General features: G+C 34.1%; 2 protein-coding genes across 3 annotated transcripts in view; one reads left to right on the forward strand and one right to left on the reverse strand.

Annotated features, from left to right (window-relative positions):
• The window catches only part of LOC123873335 (syntaxin-23), a 126013-nt gene extending 119658 nt beyond the window's left edge, over positions 1-6355 (forward strand). For both annotated transcript variants that reach the window (XM_045918149.1, XM_045918159.1), the window contains 3 exons: positions 1153-1286; positions 3001-3183; positions 4439-6355. In XM_045918149.1, the coding sequence (XP_045774105.1) occupies positions 1153-1286; positions 3001-3183; positions 4439-4557 (436 nt within the window). In that variant the 3' untranslated portion in view covers positions 4558-6355. The remainder of the gene's footprint in view (positions 1-1152; positions 1287-3000; positions 3184-4438) is intronic.
• Positions 6356-7948: 1593 nt separating this feature from the next.
• On the reverse strand, positions 7949-14373 carry LOC123873327. Its single transcript, XM_045918138.1, has 4 exons — positions 14186-14373; positions 12129-12594; positions 11537-11670; positions 7949-9987 (listed from the first exon to the last, which is right to left on the reverse strand). Exons 1-4 carry the CDS (start codon positions 14211-14213, stop codon positions 9854-9856), a joined length of 762 nt encoding a protein of 253 aa, XP_045774094.1. The 5' UTR covers positions 14214-14373; the 3' UTR covers positions 7949-9853.
• Positions 14374-18824: the final 4451 nt, after the last annotated feature.

Consider the following 18824-nt stretch of genomic DNA (forward strand, 5'->3'; position numbering starts at 1 on the left):
ATTACAAGTAAGACTGTATTTAAAAAAATACTCTTATTGATGGCTGCTACAGAACTAATTATTCTGATTTTTGCGATAACTTTCGACTTGTATGAGTAATGAGTATTTTTTATATAATCAGCGAAAAGGTCAGCTATAAATAGTTAACATTTAATCAAAGAGAATGTTATTTTGATTCTTGCTGTAAATACAAAAATGACAAAAACACGGCGTATCAGACTTTTCTCATTAAATTCTGAAATGTTCACAATATTTTGCTTTTGTACGTAATAAATACAGAGGGAGAGAGATACAGAGATTGAGGCATTGTCTCGTTGAGAATAATATGAATCGCAGAGGCGCAAATGAAGGTGGGAGGCAACAGGGGCATTGCAGTGAGCTGAGAGGAAGTCAAAGTTTGCGGACGTGACAATGCGTCAGCTTGATTGATTAGCTTTTGTGACTATTTGAAGAACTCTACAAACGAAAGGTTATAATCAAACGGAAGTTCTACAAAGAACTTTTGAGAAATAATTAAACAGGTATAATATTTGAATTTCGAATATAAATATGGAACCATCAAAGTTGGATTTCATTCATACTGAGAAACTAAACAGGGGTATGGGCTTTAATGAAACTGCCGTACCCCTTCCAGTGTAGCCCGCTTACCATCTAAGACTGCATCTTTACTTACCGCCAGATAAAATCGCAGTAAAGGGCTAACTTGTACAGGAACAAAAAAACATTCCTCATATTCTGAACTGAAGTTCAAAAAAACTTTTATCCTGTCCCTTCGAAGATCTGCTACAGGTTTCCATTAAATAATGCTCTGAAAGCGCAATTTTTACCAGAAGGGACGATGACAAGTGCAGAGACGTAGCACCTCTACGCGGTACCTCTACGACACACTATTTGTTGTTGAACAAGTAATGAAAATTGAGTGTTAACAGTTTTTCACAAACATAATAAGTTAAAGGGTATTCAAATTTACTAATCTAATAAATCAACCCAGGTGAATCAAGTACCATAGTAGAACAAACTTACTTTTTTGCTTACTGCCATCTACTACCACGGCAATGCAGGAATTTCCACACTCCAGTGTCTTGTACCGCTTGTTATCTAGTAACATTAGTCTGTTCAAATACGTACTTAATCTCACCTTGTTCTGTCCAGGTCAACAAGCGAAGGCTGCGCAGACCAGCCCCAGTTGGTGCTGCTGTACTTTATGTCCCAACTACTCCTCCGAGAGCTTGCCAAGTGCCATCGGCTCGTGCAGCTCGTGCCTATGGACATGACTTCATACTATGGTAACTAAGGAAAACCGGCAAGTCTGAGTCAGACTCGCGCACTAAGGGCGGAACCCTTAGTGCGCGAGTATTTTACTCGGGTATTGTTTCCAACATTTTGCACGATAAATCAAAAATTATTATACATAAAAATAAATAAAATCTGTTTTCGAATGTATAAGTAAAGTTGAAATGTTTGAAAATTGAAACGCATTTTAATTTTTTTTTTATTTAAATTGATTGCAACCACGAATTCGCGGTTTGCAGATTTATTCCTGTACTTGTGCTATAAGACCTACCTATTTGCCAAATTTCATGATTCTAGTTCAATGGGAAGTACCCTATAGGTTTTCTTAACGGACACGACGGACGGACTGACGGACAACAAAGTGATATATTACGGAACCCTAAAAATTAAGTCTTAATCTTTACCTACACTTTTAAAGACTTGTGGCCTAAGTAGAGTCCACACCAATGAAAATTTTCGTTGTGCACCAGATTCGTTGAAAATTAGACGCGCACTTATATTTCAGTCAAAGGTATTCAACTTACGCACTCCAATCGCTTTTTCCGGTTTTGTGACAAACATCAAAGGAATTTTTGCCGCATCGTTTTTTATTGAAGACACACCCCATTTTCAACGCGCACAGGACGACACATGAATGTATTGGTTTTACTTATATTAAAATTGATGTTGTAACTTTTTTGAAAATAGACGCTGCCTACTAGTTTCGTTCTGTTTCTTCTCACCAAGATAGTGGAATCCAATCCAATATTAGACTCTTGTTATGTAGAATTACAAAATTCTGATAAATCAAATGATTGGCAACCATTACATAAAGGAATAGTTACTACTTGAATGAAGTACTATAAATGAAACAATTTCTCTACTTATATTATCTTTTATTTCACTTACATTTAGTTTAACATTAATAACCTGTGTCTTATTATTCACCTAAAACCGCTCAGTAGGTAATTGTCATTCAGCCCTTGCTCAATCACAATTACTGAATGCCAAGCCCTTGCTAAATATTGAAGGTCTTAGAAATTACCGTCTGGCTTAACTTGTTCATCTTCCTAACGTAGTTTTACACAGCTCGAATTCCTAAACACATAGTAGATATAAATGTTAAATGAAAAAAAAACCTGCCAAGTGCGAGTCAGACTCGCGCACTGAGGATTCCGTACTCGGGTATTTTTTCCAACATTTTGCACGATAAATCAAAAACTACTATGCATAAAAATAAGTAAAAATCTATTTTAGAATGTACGGGTAAAGCCCTTTCATATGATACCCCACTTGGTATAGTTATTTTACTTTGAAAATTGAAACACATTTTAATTTTTTTAACATGATATAACCACAAATTCGCGCTTTTCAGATTTATTCCTGTATTTGTACTATAAGACCTACCTGCCAAATTTCATGATTCTAGGTCAACGGGAAGTACCCTATAGGTTCCTTGACAGACACGATGGACAGACAGACAGACAGACCCTATAAGGGTTCCGTTTTCCTATTGAGGTACGGAACCCTAAAAAAGTTAAGCTGCAAAAATATTTGCGTCATATTATACAACGCTATTGTATTGATACATTAGACAACGCAACGTGGTGTTGAGCTGAAACACACCGGCTGCGTAAGCGTAGACGTTAAATTAGATAACATTACATTTATCTTTTACTGTACGGAAATTGATTTATCGTACCTATGACAGTACTTTATTTTTGACAGAAAACCGTGCGGGTCCCTCGAACTTCGGCAACGTGATCAGTCAGATATTGCTGTGCAAGCAGATCACGCCTGACTTCAACCAGGAGGAACTATGCAGCATCGCCAAGGACACGCAGGAAATCACAAGGATCGTCAACGACATACAGGAGTACCTCCCCCAGCATGAGAACCTTAATCATCTAGGTAAACTTATTTTAAAACCTTCTTTTTAGGGTTCCGTACCCCAAAAGTAAAAACGGAACCCTTATAGGATCAATTTGTTGTCTGTCTGTCGGCCTGTCCGTCCGTCCGTCCGTCGTGTCTGTCAAGAAATCCTATAGGATACTTCGCGTTGACCTAGAATCATGAAATTTGGCAGGTTGGTAGGTCTTATAGCACAACTAAAAGAATAAATCTGAAAACTGTGAATTTGTGGTTACATCATTTAAAAAAAATGAAATGTGTTACAATTTTCAAAGTAAGATAACTGTACCATGTGGGGTATTATACGAAAGGACTTTACCTGTACATTCTAAAACAGATTTTTATTTATTTTTATGCATAATAGTTTTTGAGTTATCGTGCAAAATGTCAAAAAAAATACCACGGAACCCTCGGTGCGCGAGTCTGACTCGCACTTGGCTGGTTTTTTACTATCGGAATTCCGAAATCTCTTTAAGATATCGGAAGCTCTAGAGAAGAAATCAGTTTATTTATAGGATTTTCACCTATTAGATCCACCTCGGTGGTCTTTCAAATAGGTACCTACACAATTACATTTTAAATTGTTTAATATATTTTGCTTGATAACATCAACCAATATGGATTATTTTATTTCAAGTAGAATAATATCAGCTTCAAGAACCATAATCAAAACTACATATGTTGATTGCGAGTGCATTACGCAGCTAATAGCTCCCCGAGGCATAGTTCACAGATCAGAGAAGTAAAGCATACTGCATAGCCCCCATTTACATGCTAGTATTACGAGCTTTGTGTAGGGTGTGAAACCCTTCAAGGATATTAGAAACATACCAAGGAAAATAAGAAACGTTTCTTTATTTTCCCCACGCACGACATTTACATATTTCAATATTTCTGTGAAGTATAATCCCATATACGACAATTTTATGCGTTCAGATATCGAGTTTAGATATTTCGTTTTCTTTATTATCTATAAATATTAACACGTAGATTTTCTCTACACACAACTTATCTTCTGTTTTCTAACTTATTTCATTTTCTTGTAAATATACTTCTAACAAGTGTTTGTTAACGTTTGAAAATGTATTTCTTACATATTTATACAATGTACACACCCTAGTGTTACCAGATATATATTCTAACGTCGTATAGCTCCTCGAGGCAATCTGTAATGATAAATCGTGTATGTAATCCACCATGTAATTCATTGTAGATTGGTTAAATCAGCGCCAGTATAACCTACCTATTGTTGCAGAGACTACTGTTGCGCTTAAAGGCGACGACGTTAACGGCCTATGGAGGAACAAACGGAGAGGATCGCTCTACAAAGGCATGGGAGTCCTTTGTTGTATGTCGCGTCCTAACTACCTCTGAGGGTGACGAGTATCGCCTCCGCGGCGGCTGGGAGTCACAGATTAAATTATAACAAAGAACTTACAATTCAAAACACCAGTGTAACAATAACAAAAACTTCAAGTGTTCATAAACTGTAAGTGAACGCGGTTAGCTAAGTAGGGGTAAGGAATGATTGATTCATCAAGAGTAGAAATTAAAGGGTCCATTAGATTGCTATACTAGCGAAGCAACATATTGTGCTAGGTATGCTTATGTTTTAAATACATCGCACCTTCAAAACTAAAGTAACCTAACCCAAAATTCATAAATATTGAATTTTGAATTAGTGGTTCTGGTGTGCAATTAACGTTAAAAGATAAAAATTGAAGTGGCTCTCTTTATTAATATTATTAATATACTAGTAGTCATCGATAAAAATTAAAAGTAGGTGAACCAATTTGAAGTAGCATGAAAAAAAGCATATTTTTGTATTTTCGGAATGGGTTACTTTCTTGTTGAAGGTACATAAAAGCATATAGGTAAGTGAATGTTTCAATTAATGATATCAGTATATAATAAATTATTGTGTAAGGTGCACGATATGCTTAAATCTAATAAAGGAGATATTGTGAATAGCCTGGAGTGGGATCAATTGCGTTAAGTAGACTAATGATTACCTAATTTAACTTTATGTTGCACTAATAAGGCTGGGCGCTGGCTACAATCGCATGAGCGTCTAGATACTTTTGCGGCCATAGCGTCTAAAAAAGAAGCTCAAGCTTCTCTATGGCAGCTATGAAATGCTCAAATACTTCCGTTCAGATGCCCTAGCTGCCCCAGCACCAAGTTAGAATCCTGAAGGAGAATATCCACACCAGCGAGCTATTCGGATCATGAACCGCTCAGCTCGCAGATGTGCAAGTGGATAAAGTTGAAAACTCATTCCACTCCACATAAAACGAGTGGAAACTAAATCGCTCAGCTCCCAAGTGCGGATGCTCCTTTAGCTGCTAAAATAAGTTAGCCGCTTATCAATAGGTACCGTATTGCGATTCTTGGATCGCAGGATTTCAAGAACATCCGAACACATTGCGATCCTGTCAATATAGATAACCATCAATATTTCCTCGATAAAGGATCACGATATCGCGTATCGCATGACAATATTGATAGTGTAATAGGCCTCAATGGGCGAATAACACACGGTACAACACAAGAGACAAGATTTCGTACGTAGCAACACACTTTCGTCACGAAAGATCACGACGCGGGGCCCGACTCTGAATACTGAAAAATTAAATGGCTATTTTAATTATTATTAAGTAGATTACTTTTGGCGTTTGCTGTATTGCTAGAATTATAAAGAGTAAATAAAGCGTTAAGATTAGGTATCTACATACCTTTTTAAATTCTTTCCAATATTCGAAGGTTTGGACGCTGCTCTTATCTTGCTTATTGTACCCAGTTAGTAGTTGCATGTAAATTGTTTTAAATTAATTTGTCATTAACTTAAAGGTAGTAACGGACAATATTTTCTCCTCTCATAAGAATAGAACCATGAGAATATCAAAATCTTAAAAAGATTAATTTATTTGTTACAGTGAAAGCAAAGCAAGTAGTCCGATCTGAACACGAGGCATTACGACTCCGCAGTGTACAAAAACAGATCTCAGTGGGGCTTATGGCCTTGGCTGTCATTGCGCAGACTACCATGTTGCAACTTCATATTGCACTACTTGTTTTGCGATTACTGTGCATTCTACAATTCATGTTATTTATCATCTCACTGTGCTATTTTATTATTGTTATGTAGGTATGTAACTGGCATGTATTTATGCAGCGCATAGAAATCGTTAAAGCCTGAAATATTTGTATTTCAGGCTTAAACGATTATAAAAATTACCTAAAATGTTGTAATAAGTACAAAGTATACCTACGAAACACGTCAAACCGACGATAATTTTACAACATTATTACAACTTTTAGGAGTCACGTTGGACACGTATCGGTACGAATCGTGTGTGTTTCAGAATTGAAAACTTTGACTGGAATTCAAAATAAACCATTCCTAGTCACCGACTATAATCACATATAAAGTCAATGGGACATAGTAGATATTTTAGATCAGTATTTGTTATTATTTATAATCTAACTACTAAATCTATAATCTTTATATATTTTATCAATATTATGTTAAATATATCCCATTTTTCATATCCACTGAATATGTACATAATAATTACATGCATTATGATTATGATACAAATATCAAGTTTTTCTATACCTAATTAATTGACTAATTATTTTAAAATAAGTGAAATAGTGAAACTATTCCTATTTTCTCGTCTTCCAACAACAAATCTTGAAGATGCAAACGATCTCTTAGACATTTAAGTAATAAATACTGAGAATTATAAAAGTCACCTTATACCTAAGCATAATATTATTTATTATATTTAAGGGGCATGAGACGGGTCTGCCCGCAAAATTTAAATTAAATTTGAATTTTGCGGGCAGACCCGTCGCATCCACCTTAAGAAAAAAAATATTAGCAGTCAGCAAATAAGTGTCATCAGGAAAAGGATACAACAGGCCTATAAAACTAAGCTAATTTTTGATATAAATACCTAGTTTGATTAAGATCTTCATTTAGTATTTTATCCATCTGTCTAAGTAATAAAAATGAGAGACTGCCTTTTTACTGATTCTCACTGTACCTACCACCGTTCTTTGCCCTAAAATGAATAATATAAGCAAACTATTTATTTATAGAGTCGTATTATTGTGCCTGACGAATAATTGTCCATTAATTATATTTTATCATAAAGTACGCTTATGCCAAAAATACTTATTTATACATAGATCAGAGTTCTTTGACAAAATAATTTAAAATTTATTTTATCTGCATATTATTACTTATTTATTTAATATTTTTGTAACATAGGTGATTGTCACATAACTAAAGGTGAGTCTATAACTACCATGGTTTAATGTTAGAAAACATAGTTAAGCATTTATCATGTTTATATTCGTTTGAACGCGTTATGGAACTTTGTGCGACTTGTTATGTAACTATAATATCATGAAGGTGTTATTGTAAATGTGGCCATAAATTGTAAAGTGTATAACATTGTTTTTTCAATGTCGCCATGCGTATTATAATATTAGGTATGTAAGTATAACATATGTAAATGGTATATTACAATCAATCTGAATATGTTATGATAACATGTCACGTGATAGTCTAGACTCGCCTTTAAGTAGATAGTCGATCTCAAATAAACAATAATCATTAATTATTCCATACTGACGACTACAAGTCATACCTACCCAAAATAGGTACTTTTGTAATTGTATTTTTGTGTTTATTAATTCTTAAGTATGGCCTAGTCAAAATTAAAGTATAACTTAGCTTGCATATTCTAGTCAATTATTGTTTAAGTCCCAAAATATATTTATCAAAGGATCAATTACTATTAATATTTATAGTTACTTAGTTACGTAGGTAATTAAGATAATTTAAATAGCGACATTTATTATCTATAGAACTATATTTAATTAGATAATATATTATGCCATTCAAGAAGCTGTATGAAACACAGTACCTAACTTACCATTTTTTGCTTAAATAATTTTACGTGATTCACTGTAATTGCGATATACTGTAAGTAATATGTCCATATTATTGAGAGCATGACATATTGTATTGTGTTACTGAAAGTTATATTACTATGTTAAAAAACTAAATTCTAAGTTTTCAAATAATATTCCAAATTTCAATACTGAGTTTAATTTTTACAATGGTTATCTACAATCCGTAGGTAAAGTTTTTTTGCTTTATTCATTGCACTCAAATTAAAACGTCACTCGTCGGATATAGGTTTTGCTGAGTGCGAAGCAAATTCATAAAAATAAATATATTAGTGTGTGCTAACAATAGTGAGAATGGGATGTCATTTATCAGCACAAATATAAGATAGGATTCACACTGATTGTAGAACACCAAACATTGATAATGCACCATTTTACTTAGTATGGTTACTAAAATTGTTTAATAGAAAGGGCGAATACAAAAATATGTTACAAATAATTACCTTGTACTTTTAGGTATCTTCATCAAAGCTATGATTTTCTTTTAATATAAGAGATGATTAAGAAATACATTTATACTACAATGAAATAGTTTTTTTTACTCGTGCTGTATGGAATCGTATATGGAACGCGAAAGCGCGATCATAGCAAATTCGAAAATTATTACGACACCTCGCAGCGAACACGCGACGCGATGGTCGCTTACTCGCACGATTATAATCGCGTTGTATTTGGACAACGCCTGAGTGGCGCAGTAATTGAAATAGATACTGATGATATTGGCAAAAATATTCAAAATAATAACAACAGCCTTCTTTGGAGATAATTATTATTACTATCCTTGATGTAATTTCACTGCTTACATAATGGATAAGTTAATCTTTCTTCATAAAAAGTCACTGGGTAAATAAAATTGATATTGTTCAGTTGTCAAAGTAAGTACCTAATTATGGTGAAATTCGTCCTTTTTATAAAATAGTGCAGATATGTATAACTATAAGCATCAATATTTTTATTTAAAACATTCATTGTATAAGTAAATTCTAGTCAAACTATTTATTAATAACTTCATAGAAATTCAATTTATACATACATAGGTACCTACTTAATTGTATTAATACAGGAGTAAACTATTTATATTGATGCACTTATTAAAGTGATGACTGTGATATACTCTTAATAAATTATAGAAAATATGCATTAGTAAAGCATTTAAATCCATAATGAAGTTTTATTTTATCGTTAATCTTACTAATATTACAAAATATGTGAAATTATGGATGGTTTGGATATCCTCGCGACAGTGACTGAATGAATGACTCACCACATTGACTACTTTTTAAGCCGGAAAATCGAAGACTTTCCACGGGATTTTTTAAAACTATATCCACACGGACGAATAAGCGGCTATTATCTAATCTTAAGTATTATAAACTGGCACTGGCATCGGGTGTGAAAAACCTGCCTACAATATTAATTTGGTAAAGATCAAAGATTAGTTTATAATTAGGTAATTATACTCATATTAAATTATCTAACCGTTGTCCACGCCTTCATCTGATCAATCTGAATTTATCTTCATATGCCTATATTATTGTCAAGATCGCCTTGAAAAATAATAGACGGACACACTTTTGCTAACACAATTAATGACGAAGAACTTTAGTTTAACGAAAATTATAGTTTTCATTATAATCATTTGCTTGAAAGGAGAAGAAAATCTTTCAACAATAAAAAGTGCAACTTATGCTCTCTCAAATATATCGCCTCGATGTCCGATGTAAGGTATTGCAGTCCGACCTCCACCGCCTCCACCGTATTCTGCTCGGGATCTCTTCGGTATGTAATCTCGTTCTATTGAATCTTTTTCCTCGTACTCTGTAATACGTAGACATAACACATCTCGTTAGTTATTTACCATGATTCCACGAATATTAGTGAAAATGTAATTTTGTTGAATTATTATCGAGTCTACAATGTCATGTTACGCCTACGGTGCTAAACATGAATAAATACTAGCTATAGTAGCCGGCAGGATTGCACATGGACCTTTAGAAAGAGAGTGGTTTCGTAGAGCTTTGTCTCTGTCGTTGAGACCGACAAAACGTCACATACATATGAGTAACAGAGACAACGCTCTACGAAACCGAAATCTCTTTCTAAAGGTCGATGTATACTAGTTCCTGCCGGCTACTGTAAGTCCTTACTTCCTACTAATTGGTACTGGAGTGAATATGAGTAGCGAAAACCTCGCGCTTGATGGTTAGCCTATTATCACAGAATACTTAACAGTACTTTCTATTAAATTATGGCATTAGTTGCAAAAGATGCAATGTGACGCCACGTAGATAGTCTGAAAAACATATGGTGTCCGCACCACGGGTCCATCATTCACCATTTCTATAGAAATGCTGCAAAGTTCGCCTTAGACATTATTTTATTTATTTTATTTCTACGAGTACTTGATATTTCTTATTCTATTTAAAAGTTTACACTATATTTACGTTCATAACTAATCTGTTCACCTACGCAGTAAATCCTAGTTTCTATAAAACCAACATTTCACCGTTATCCAATAATTTAATTTATTATTGCAAATTGTTCACGATGAAATATTGGAGCATAATCCCGTTCGTATACCTACATAACTCCAATTCACGGTGTTCATTTTACTAAATCGCATGCCAAATGCACTGATCATAAGTAATTTTTAATTGTGCTGCCTAAATCAGTTCAATTGAAAATGAAAATGTAAAATGGATTTATCGAACTTCCATTTATTTATAGAAATGAGGTATAGATCGAAATTAAATAAGGTAAGTATATAGGTATAATAAAACAGTACTGGATAATTTCTGTGCATTAACACATGTTTTGAAAATTTTAATCGGAGCAAGCATTAAATTATCGATATACTTACTTACTTATGAGCATAGTATTTTTTTTTAATTTGTGGTCTGTTCAAACCTCACGCTGAACCACTTAATGGATTTAAATGCAACTTGGCTTACTTAGAACTAATACTTTGAGTTAACATTTTGGATATATCTTATCCTGAAAACCAAGTTCCTTACAAAAATTTCAATGTCTATCCCCATGATCTATCCACAAAAGCCAAAAGATAATAAATATCAAATCAATCGCGCTCAAAGTATTTTAAAACCAAATTAGACTTCGACCCTCTCTAGTATTAAATGCATTTAAGAATACAAAATTATTATAAAGCCATTTATAAACATACAAGTATGTTATGACATACTTACCTGAATTGTAGAAGCCAAACATAATATCATTGCTGTGGATTTTTTGAAGCAAGTTTGAAAAGGAGAAAGAAAAAGTCTCAATTTCTTTAAACCTAATTAATCTGAAGTATCTAAAGAACTTCAAGTAAAAAAGAAAGCTTAGTCATTAAATGATGTTTGCTTACTTTCTTTTGAATCTCGCATTCGTCTTCGACTATTATCTTTTATTATAAAAACTTTATATCGACGTTTCTTTTGGATAAGATCTTTTAGCGAAGACTTTCTTTGGGTGCTAGGTTTTTCAAGAACTGATGACACCCTAAAAACAATTAAATATTAGCCACTAAAAAATCATAGCATCAAAGGAAGGTTTAATTTGATTTATCATAACCAGCATTCATCATCATTATCGACCCATCACCGGCTCACTACTGAGTACGGGTGTCCTCTCAGATTGAAAAGGGTATGGCCATACACTAGCATGCTCTGGCCAAGTACAGATTAGCAGACTTCCCAAACCTTTGAGAACATTATGAAGAACTCTCAGGCATGCCGGTTTCCTCACTCTTTTTTTCTTCACCGTTAAAGCAATTGATACATCATAGGTTAAAAAGCACTTAACTCCGAAAAGTTGAAGGTGCGTGCCCGGGATCCAGAATCATTTAGGCTACCGTAACGTTATATAACATATTAAGTTATATAACATAACGTTTATTTAGTTCGGTCTTTAAAAAACTTCGAAAGATTTCAAAATGTAGTTTAAATTGTTTTACTTACATGTTGCTTAAATCTCTAACATCTGCCTCAGTTATATCAGCATCTGGATCCAGTACCAAGTAGACCTTGGAGTAGTCACCAAGATCTTTATCACCATCTTCTTGTTCCATGTCATTCATAAGATAATTTTGCTTCCGTGGAGTATAAACTGACTTCAACCACGCAGGTTTAACATACAGAATCTGCGTCCACGGCCAATATCGATGCCGGCCATGTTTATCCTTTCGCTCTTTTTCATTTATTAGAAGTTCGTTGTCTTTGTCAGGGAACCCTATTTGGACTTGCGGACTTCGAGCGATGTTTTCAAGCAGTTCTTGAACATCATTGCCATATTCATCCCTTTCTAGTGATTGATCCAAAGGCGAACGTAGAGAGCCTTTTTTGTACAGCTGTCCCAAAACGTTTTTTATGTCAGAATCCTTCATTCCATTTATGTTACTTACGTGGAATATAGCCACTGCTATCGCTATAAATAATTATAATACAAATAGGTTAACTCCATCAATTTGGGAAACATAATATTAGTATATATTAATATTAGTAGAAACTAAAGTGATTTAGAGATAATTCGATGGAATTTGGTGTAAGTTCTAGTTTGTGCTGTGTACGAAAAACGATATGAATATGTACGAGTAACCTACGTTTGTAATATACCTAGCTTGTATACGAGTGAAGCACTAGGCAAAATCAAAACTATTATAATACATTTCCAAAGCAAAACTTAATTTAGAAGTTACTAAGTTACCATTAGAGGTACTAGGTACATACGAGTAACAGCCGATTCGACTAGTAATAATGCGCAAACCACTCAGTGATTAGAAGAAAAATTATAACTAGAATAAAAACTAGAAATTTTCTAGTTACTACCACAGTGTGCCTAAACACTGTGGTAGTAACTAGAAAATTGGCATAGTTTTCTCATGTCACGTACTTGGAGCTAAAGAAACTCTAATTAAAGGTTACAAATTACAACACACCAAGCAAGCAACATTAGTAGATATAATTAAGTTAGTTGATAATTTTTTCAGGGTAGGTACTCGTAAGTATAAAAAGTTACACATTATAATATTATTTTCAACAAAAATTACAAAACCTCAACATATTTTACTCTTAATAAGATTACCCAGCTAAGCTTTCTTTATCCTTTAATTATTTAAGGGCAAATAAGGTCCTCCAAAAAAGTGAACAATATTTAACCCAGCATAATAGAATTGGTATAAAAGCCAGATTCATTTAAGAGCTTTAGACATGGAGACGTACATTTTAAAATAAATCCCCCGAACTTAATCGGATTCAAAATAATATATTATATTTTACAGTAAAATACATTAGTATTAAGGCCTAAAAGCCAATAGGTCACGACTACGAGTACTTTGTATTTTAGTAACTTACAAGTGTAAATTAAAAATTTATAACACCCCCAACAAGTGAAGGTTTCAGGAACTAGAAAAGAGCTGATAATTTTCAAACGGCAGAACCGATTTTCTTGGATTATAGCTAAGAAGACTCTCGATCAAGCCACCTTTCAAACAAAAAAAAAAAACTAAATTTAAATCGATTCATTAGTTTAGAAGCTACGATGCCACAGACAGATACACACGTTCAACTTATAACACCCCTCTTTTGGGTCGGGGGTTAAAAATACTACTTTAGATCAGCCTTAAGCTAACCAGACCCACAGGATTTTTGAAAAACGTCATCATCATCCTCAACCCATCGCCGGCACACTACTGAGCACGGGTCTCCTCTCAGAATGAGAAGAATTTGGCCATAATCCACCACGCTGGCGGCCACGAAAAACATACTCGTAAATCAATTTACCAACATATAGTCTCGTAAATTAATCTGCTAACATATAGTTCTGAATACACCTTTAATTTTTTTTTAATTAAGTAGTAATTTGAGGTACCGTTGTAAATTGTAATATGCCAATATAATATTACAAACGTTAACTTTATGTGGTAAAACGACTGTGTTACTACATAAGTGTTATTATCGAATGTAGAACAACTAAAAGAACAATAATTAAGATAAGTATTAGAGTAGGAGATTCTTACCTAAAGAATATATCGCTAAAGCAGACATTGAGTACGGTGCTAAAACGAATTGTAGGAAACAACTCCGAGTGTAATCAGCGCGAAATGCTCAGTTTCCACGCTAATTTTCAATTTTCATTTTCTCTTATCAAATCCGAATCCGTACCGTTTGCATAGTTTATGAACCAAGTAGTATACCTACCTACTTAACTACCCAAGCCGGCAATAAGGGTTGATATTCCTTAATTTAATCGTATTGTATCTGTTACAACTCGTATTACTGCTACTTTTGACTGCGACTTCGTCTGCGTGGATTTAGGTTTTTAAAAATGTCGCGAGAATGCTTTGATTTTCCGAGATAAAAAGTCAAGTTCCTATAACTACATGATAGGATGTGAATAGGCTTTAAGGCAAGCGCGTTCTAACCTATACTTTATCTTATTGCAAGATTTTCGTCAAACGCAATTTTATTTCGCAATAAAAAATACATTCCAATTTCAAGTCTCAAGAAAATATTCCATGTTCAAGACTCAAGTGCCAGAATGTTAAATATTATAAAATGATGCTAGGAATTTCCGCATGCAGACATAATGTACCTACCTACTTCCTTTCAATTGCATGAATTTGCGTTCACTCTATTTTGTGTCTGTTGCAATTTTGCGGTGAGAAGCCGACTAGCGGCTAAATTAATACTGTTGGATTTGATACAAATTCTTTGAAATTTTTTGTCTTCTTGCGTAAAATTATTACTGACTTAGGTACTAAGTAGCTACTCTATTATTTTGTTGGTTGAAAATTGACTATAATGAAGCAAAATATGGATAATATTAGATGATGGTGAAGTTCGATCGTTATGATATATACTTACCCATGAGTCGCTTCATTCGATATAATCAGTATATCTATAATATTTATGTATTTTTTAGGTTTGGGCCACGATTTTGACGAACGTTGTTCGGCCTTGTCTTACTTTCCGTATGTTATAGAATATAATATAACGACACGAGAAAACCAATATGGCAGATATACGAGTATAAAAGACACCAAGAAAAAATAGAAGACGAAAATAAAGAGACAAAAAAATAAAAGAATCGAGTTTGATACCATATTTAGCCTTATTTGAAATCAAACTCGTTTTTTTTTAATAAGAATACGCAAGTAGTTAGGTATGTAGATTACTTATTAAAAAACAACCGTTTTTCCATGTTTCAAAAATTGTGACTGTGCCTAGTGATTTTATGGTAGTTGGTTAAAAACTAATTTTATAACCAACTACCATAGAATCAATTTTAATGGCTAGTAAGATCGAAGATTGTTTACATATTTTAAAGATAAGTTTGAAAATCTTGCAGCCATTAATCGTAAAACTTAAACTTAAACATTGTTGGTAAGCTTCACCCCCAAATATCTACCCTCTCGCGATATTGTGCCATAGACATGCCGCTGATTGATGACTACCTATTGCGGAGACTTTGTTTGTAGATAAAATCAGTTGTTTAGTTTGTCATAATAACGGCTATCGCAGACGACCGATAATAATAGTAGGTCTGACAAAAGTTGGTAAAAATAAAACAAGAAAATTACGGTGTAACATAACTACTTTATTAACGCTGACGTCACATAAATAAGCAGTCCTACAAAAAGGAAATAGGTAAGGTAGTGGTACAAGTTACAAGGTACAAGATCAGAAACCGCCAACGCCGGCCTTTGCGGTGCACCGCCTGAAAACGACCATTGTTGGATATATCTAATGAAAGATTAGCTAAGAGGTGTTACAAAAATATCAGAAGGGGTAGAGCGAAAACTTTGGCCCTATATTTTTATTGAAAATGTTATAATTACCGTATTTAAATCATTCTCGCGTGGAATGATGCATTTCCACGCTGACCAGCCAGGCCTTCAAGAAATAAGCCAGCCTTTCTGTGGTGACAGAAGGATGAGGCTATTAACCACGGTAAAATGCCTCGTAAATTTTTTTTAGCACTAAGATTTAAATTAATTTAATAGGTAAGCCCACGACTGGGAAGTGCGAAGCTAGAGCGACTGAGGCTTCTTGCCGATAAGTTTTAGGACTTCTATGTTAATGTATACACAATAGACTTTTTTATTTTGCAATATGTAGGCTAGAGAGTAAATTAATTAGCATTTCGAAATTTCACCGACAAACTCCTGCCAAAGCAAATGTTATTTTTGGGCTCAATAACTTACAAGCTCCGTAAACATATTAGTGCCCAAAATTATGCACGCCCGATATTTTAGCGGCTAATTCTAAAAACATCGGAGGAATTGGGAATTGTATTAACATAATTTTAGATTGTTATTACTTCTGAATACTTTTTTAGGATTGGTTTTAATTTTATTCCTACTACAACTCATTTGCCCTACTAGACATAGACTTACATACTTATTACTTCGTAGGTACCTACTACTAAAGAATATTTTAAGTTTATAAGCGACTCGCTCCTTTTTCATACCTATTTTTTAAAGAATACTAGGCATGATTTAAACATTACTAATATAGGTAGGTGCCACTTTTGCGTAAAAATTGTGCTAGGCCGTCAGAAACGAATCTAAGGCCGGGTTTCAGTCTTGCTTCTAGAACTTTGAGAAGTCTGATGTCGAAAATCGCGGGTTTGAACTCCCGACCACACATTAAAAGACCTATGTCGTAACTACAAGGCTATCACCATTTGTTCCATTTTGTAAAATGAAAAATAATAATTTGCATAGTTTAGTAGAAAAAAATGTTAAATAATGACTATGGTTGAAAGCACAGGTTCAAAGTGTGCTCAATTTATTTCATTGAAATCCCAATCATACTGGTAAGCAATTTTATTCGTTGAAAAGCTAAGCTTTCAACAATACGCTGAAAAAAAGCTCTCTATATTTTCCATTCAGACCTGAGGCGAATATAAAACAAAAGATACTTTCCAAATTGAAACGTATAGTGGTGGACGTGTGCCAAAACGCATTTGCTGCACTGTTTGAATAGATTTCGTACAGCTTTAGGTACCTATTGGACAAACAAATCATATCTGACACAATCTGAGTACCTACTACAAGTACGTTTTATTAATCCATGGATTTTTAAAAGTCCATCCGTTTTACCGATTTGGCAAAATTCGGTACAGAGGTCTCATCTCAGAGACGAACATATTATAGTAGGAACTCTTTAGAGGAACTCTTTGATTTCAAACCTAAATCCACGCGGACGAAGCATCCTCTAGTCCTACAAATATTATAAACGCGAAAGTTTGTATGTATGGATGGATGGATGTTTGGATGTCTGCTACGTTTTCACGGACCAACCACTGAGCCGATTTCATTGAAATTCGGTACAGACTTGGGATACATCCCGGGGAAGGACATAAGCTACTTTATATCCCGGAAAATTTAAGAATTCCTACGGAATTTAAGAAAAAACCAAAATCCACGCGAGTGGAGTCGCGGGCATCCTCTAGTAACTTATAAAATTAAACAAATTTAAGTTCCAACACGAATTTATTAGTTTAACAAACACTTTTACAGCCAACGTAAAAGAGGTAACGTCAGTCGTCATGTAAGTATGCAAAGTAAAACAGGGGCAACAGCGTGCCGCGCGGTGGAACAACGAACTGGCGTGTGTGTTTAATGACCCTACTCGAACATTTGCGTTAACGGACGTTTAACACGGAAAACTCTGCAGCAATTTATAATATTTTATTGCGGATAAATGAGTTCCAATAATAAGTATTTTGCTCTATAAAATATGCTTATATGGGCACTAGCAAAAAGTGCCGAAGTTAATTTTTTTATAACTTCATTACATGATGAAAAAGCACACATCATAGATTTTCGGGACAAAAAATGTCCTAATTGTTTTCCGTAGAATTAGCTATAAGTGGGCCAAGTTGAATTCATATCCGTTCTGTAAGTAGTTTCAGCGTGGTGCGCGCACAGAAATCGTGCAATTACAGTTTTAGTTTGAGTTTGGTGAATTTCAGACTCTCATAGGCATCAAATCGAGTGTGTGCAAGTAATAAAATTATGCAAAATCGATTGCAAAGTTGGACACTGTTTGATTTCCCACTGGGTTTCCATTTTCTGTTTAACGCAAATGTTAGATGGGTACCTAGAAGTTTCATTTTTCAACTAGCTGACACGCCCTGGCTTTGCATGGCAGGTCAGGGGTAAAGACCAAAAAGTTACTGTGTTGCAAGGGTAGGGGGTAAATTTTCCTCGTGAAATTATATAAATAATTTTATGTAAATCACATTGAAAATTGAAATTCACGGAGAAGTTTGAAAGTCATAAGAGAAAAGAGAAATAACCAGAGATTTTGTTTCACAGATATTATTTAGCGAAGAGAGAGAAAAGAAGAAACTTCTGCAATTTTGAACGGTCGGAGTTGATTTATTTATAGATATATAGGTCAAAGTTCCGCTTTCAATTCTGAGTCAAAAAACTTACTTGATTTCTACATAATTCATTACAATGATGTAACATGGAGTACCTAGTATTTAGTAGGTACCTACTCTCTTAAATAATAAGTAAGGAAACGTTGTCATTAGTTTTGACTCTTGTTATAATAAGCGTAGTGTAAAGGCCAAAACCTTTTGTTTCACATTTTCACGTTCCTCGGAAACTAATGACCTACGGCTCCGAATTCATTGTTGCAGAG

The sequence above is a fragment of the Maniola jurtina genome, chromosome 2 (assembly GCF_905333055.1).
Source record: "Maniola jurtina chromosome 2, ilManJurt1.1, whole genome shotgun sequence".
Lineage (NCBI taxonomy): Eukaryota > Metazoa > Arthropoda > Insecta > Lepidoptera > Nymphalidae > Maniola > Maniola jurtina.

Coding starts and splice junctions, on each gene's coding strand:
- LOC123873327 (XM_045918138.1), bottom strand. CDS start 14,213: ATGTCTGCTTTAGCGATATATTCTTTAG. Junction 12,595..14,185: donor TTTAGCGATATATTCTTTAG/GTAAGAATCTCC, acceptor AATTATTTATAG/CGATAGCAGTGGCTATATTC. Junction 9,988..11,536: donor AATGCGAGATTCAAAAGAAA/GTAAGCAAACAT, acceptor TACGTATTACAG/AGTACGAGGAAAAAGATTCA.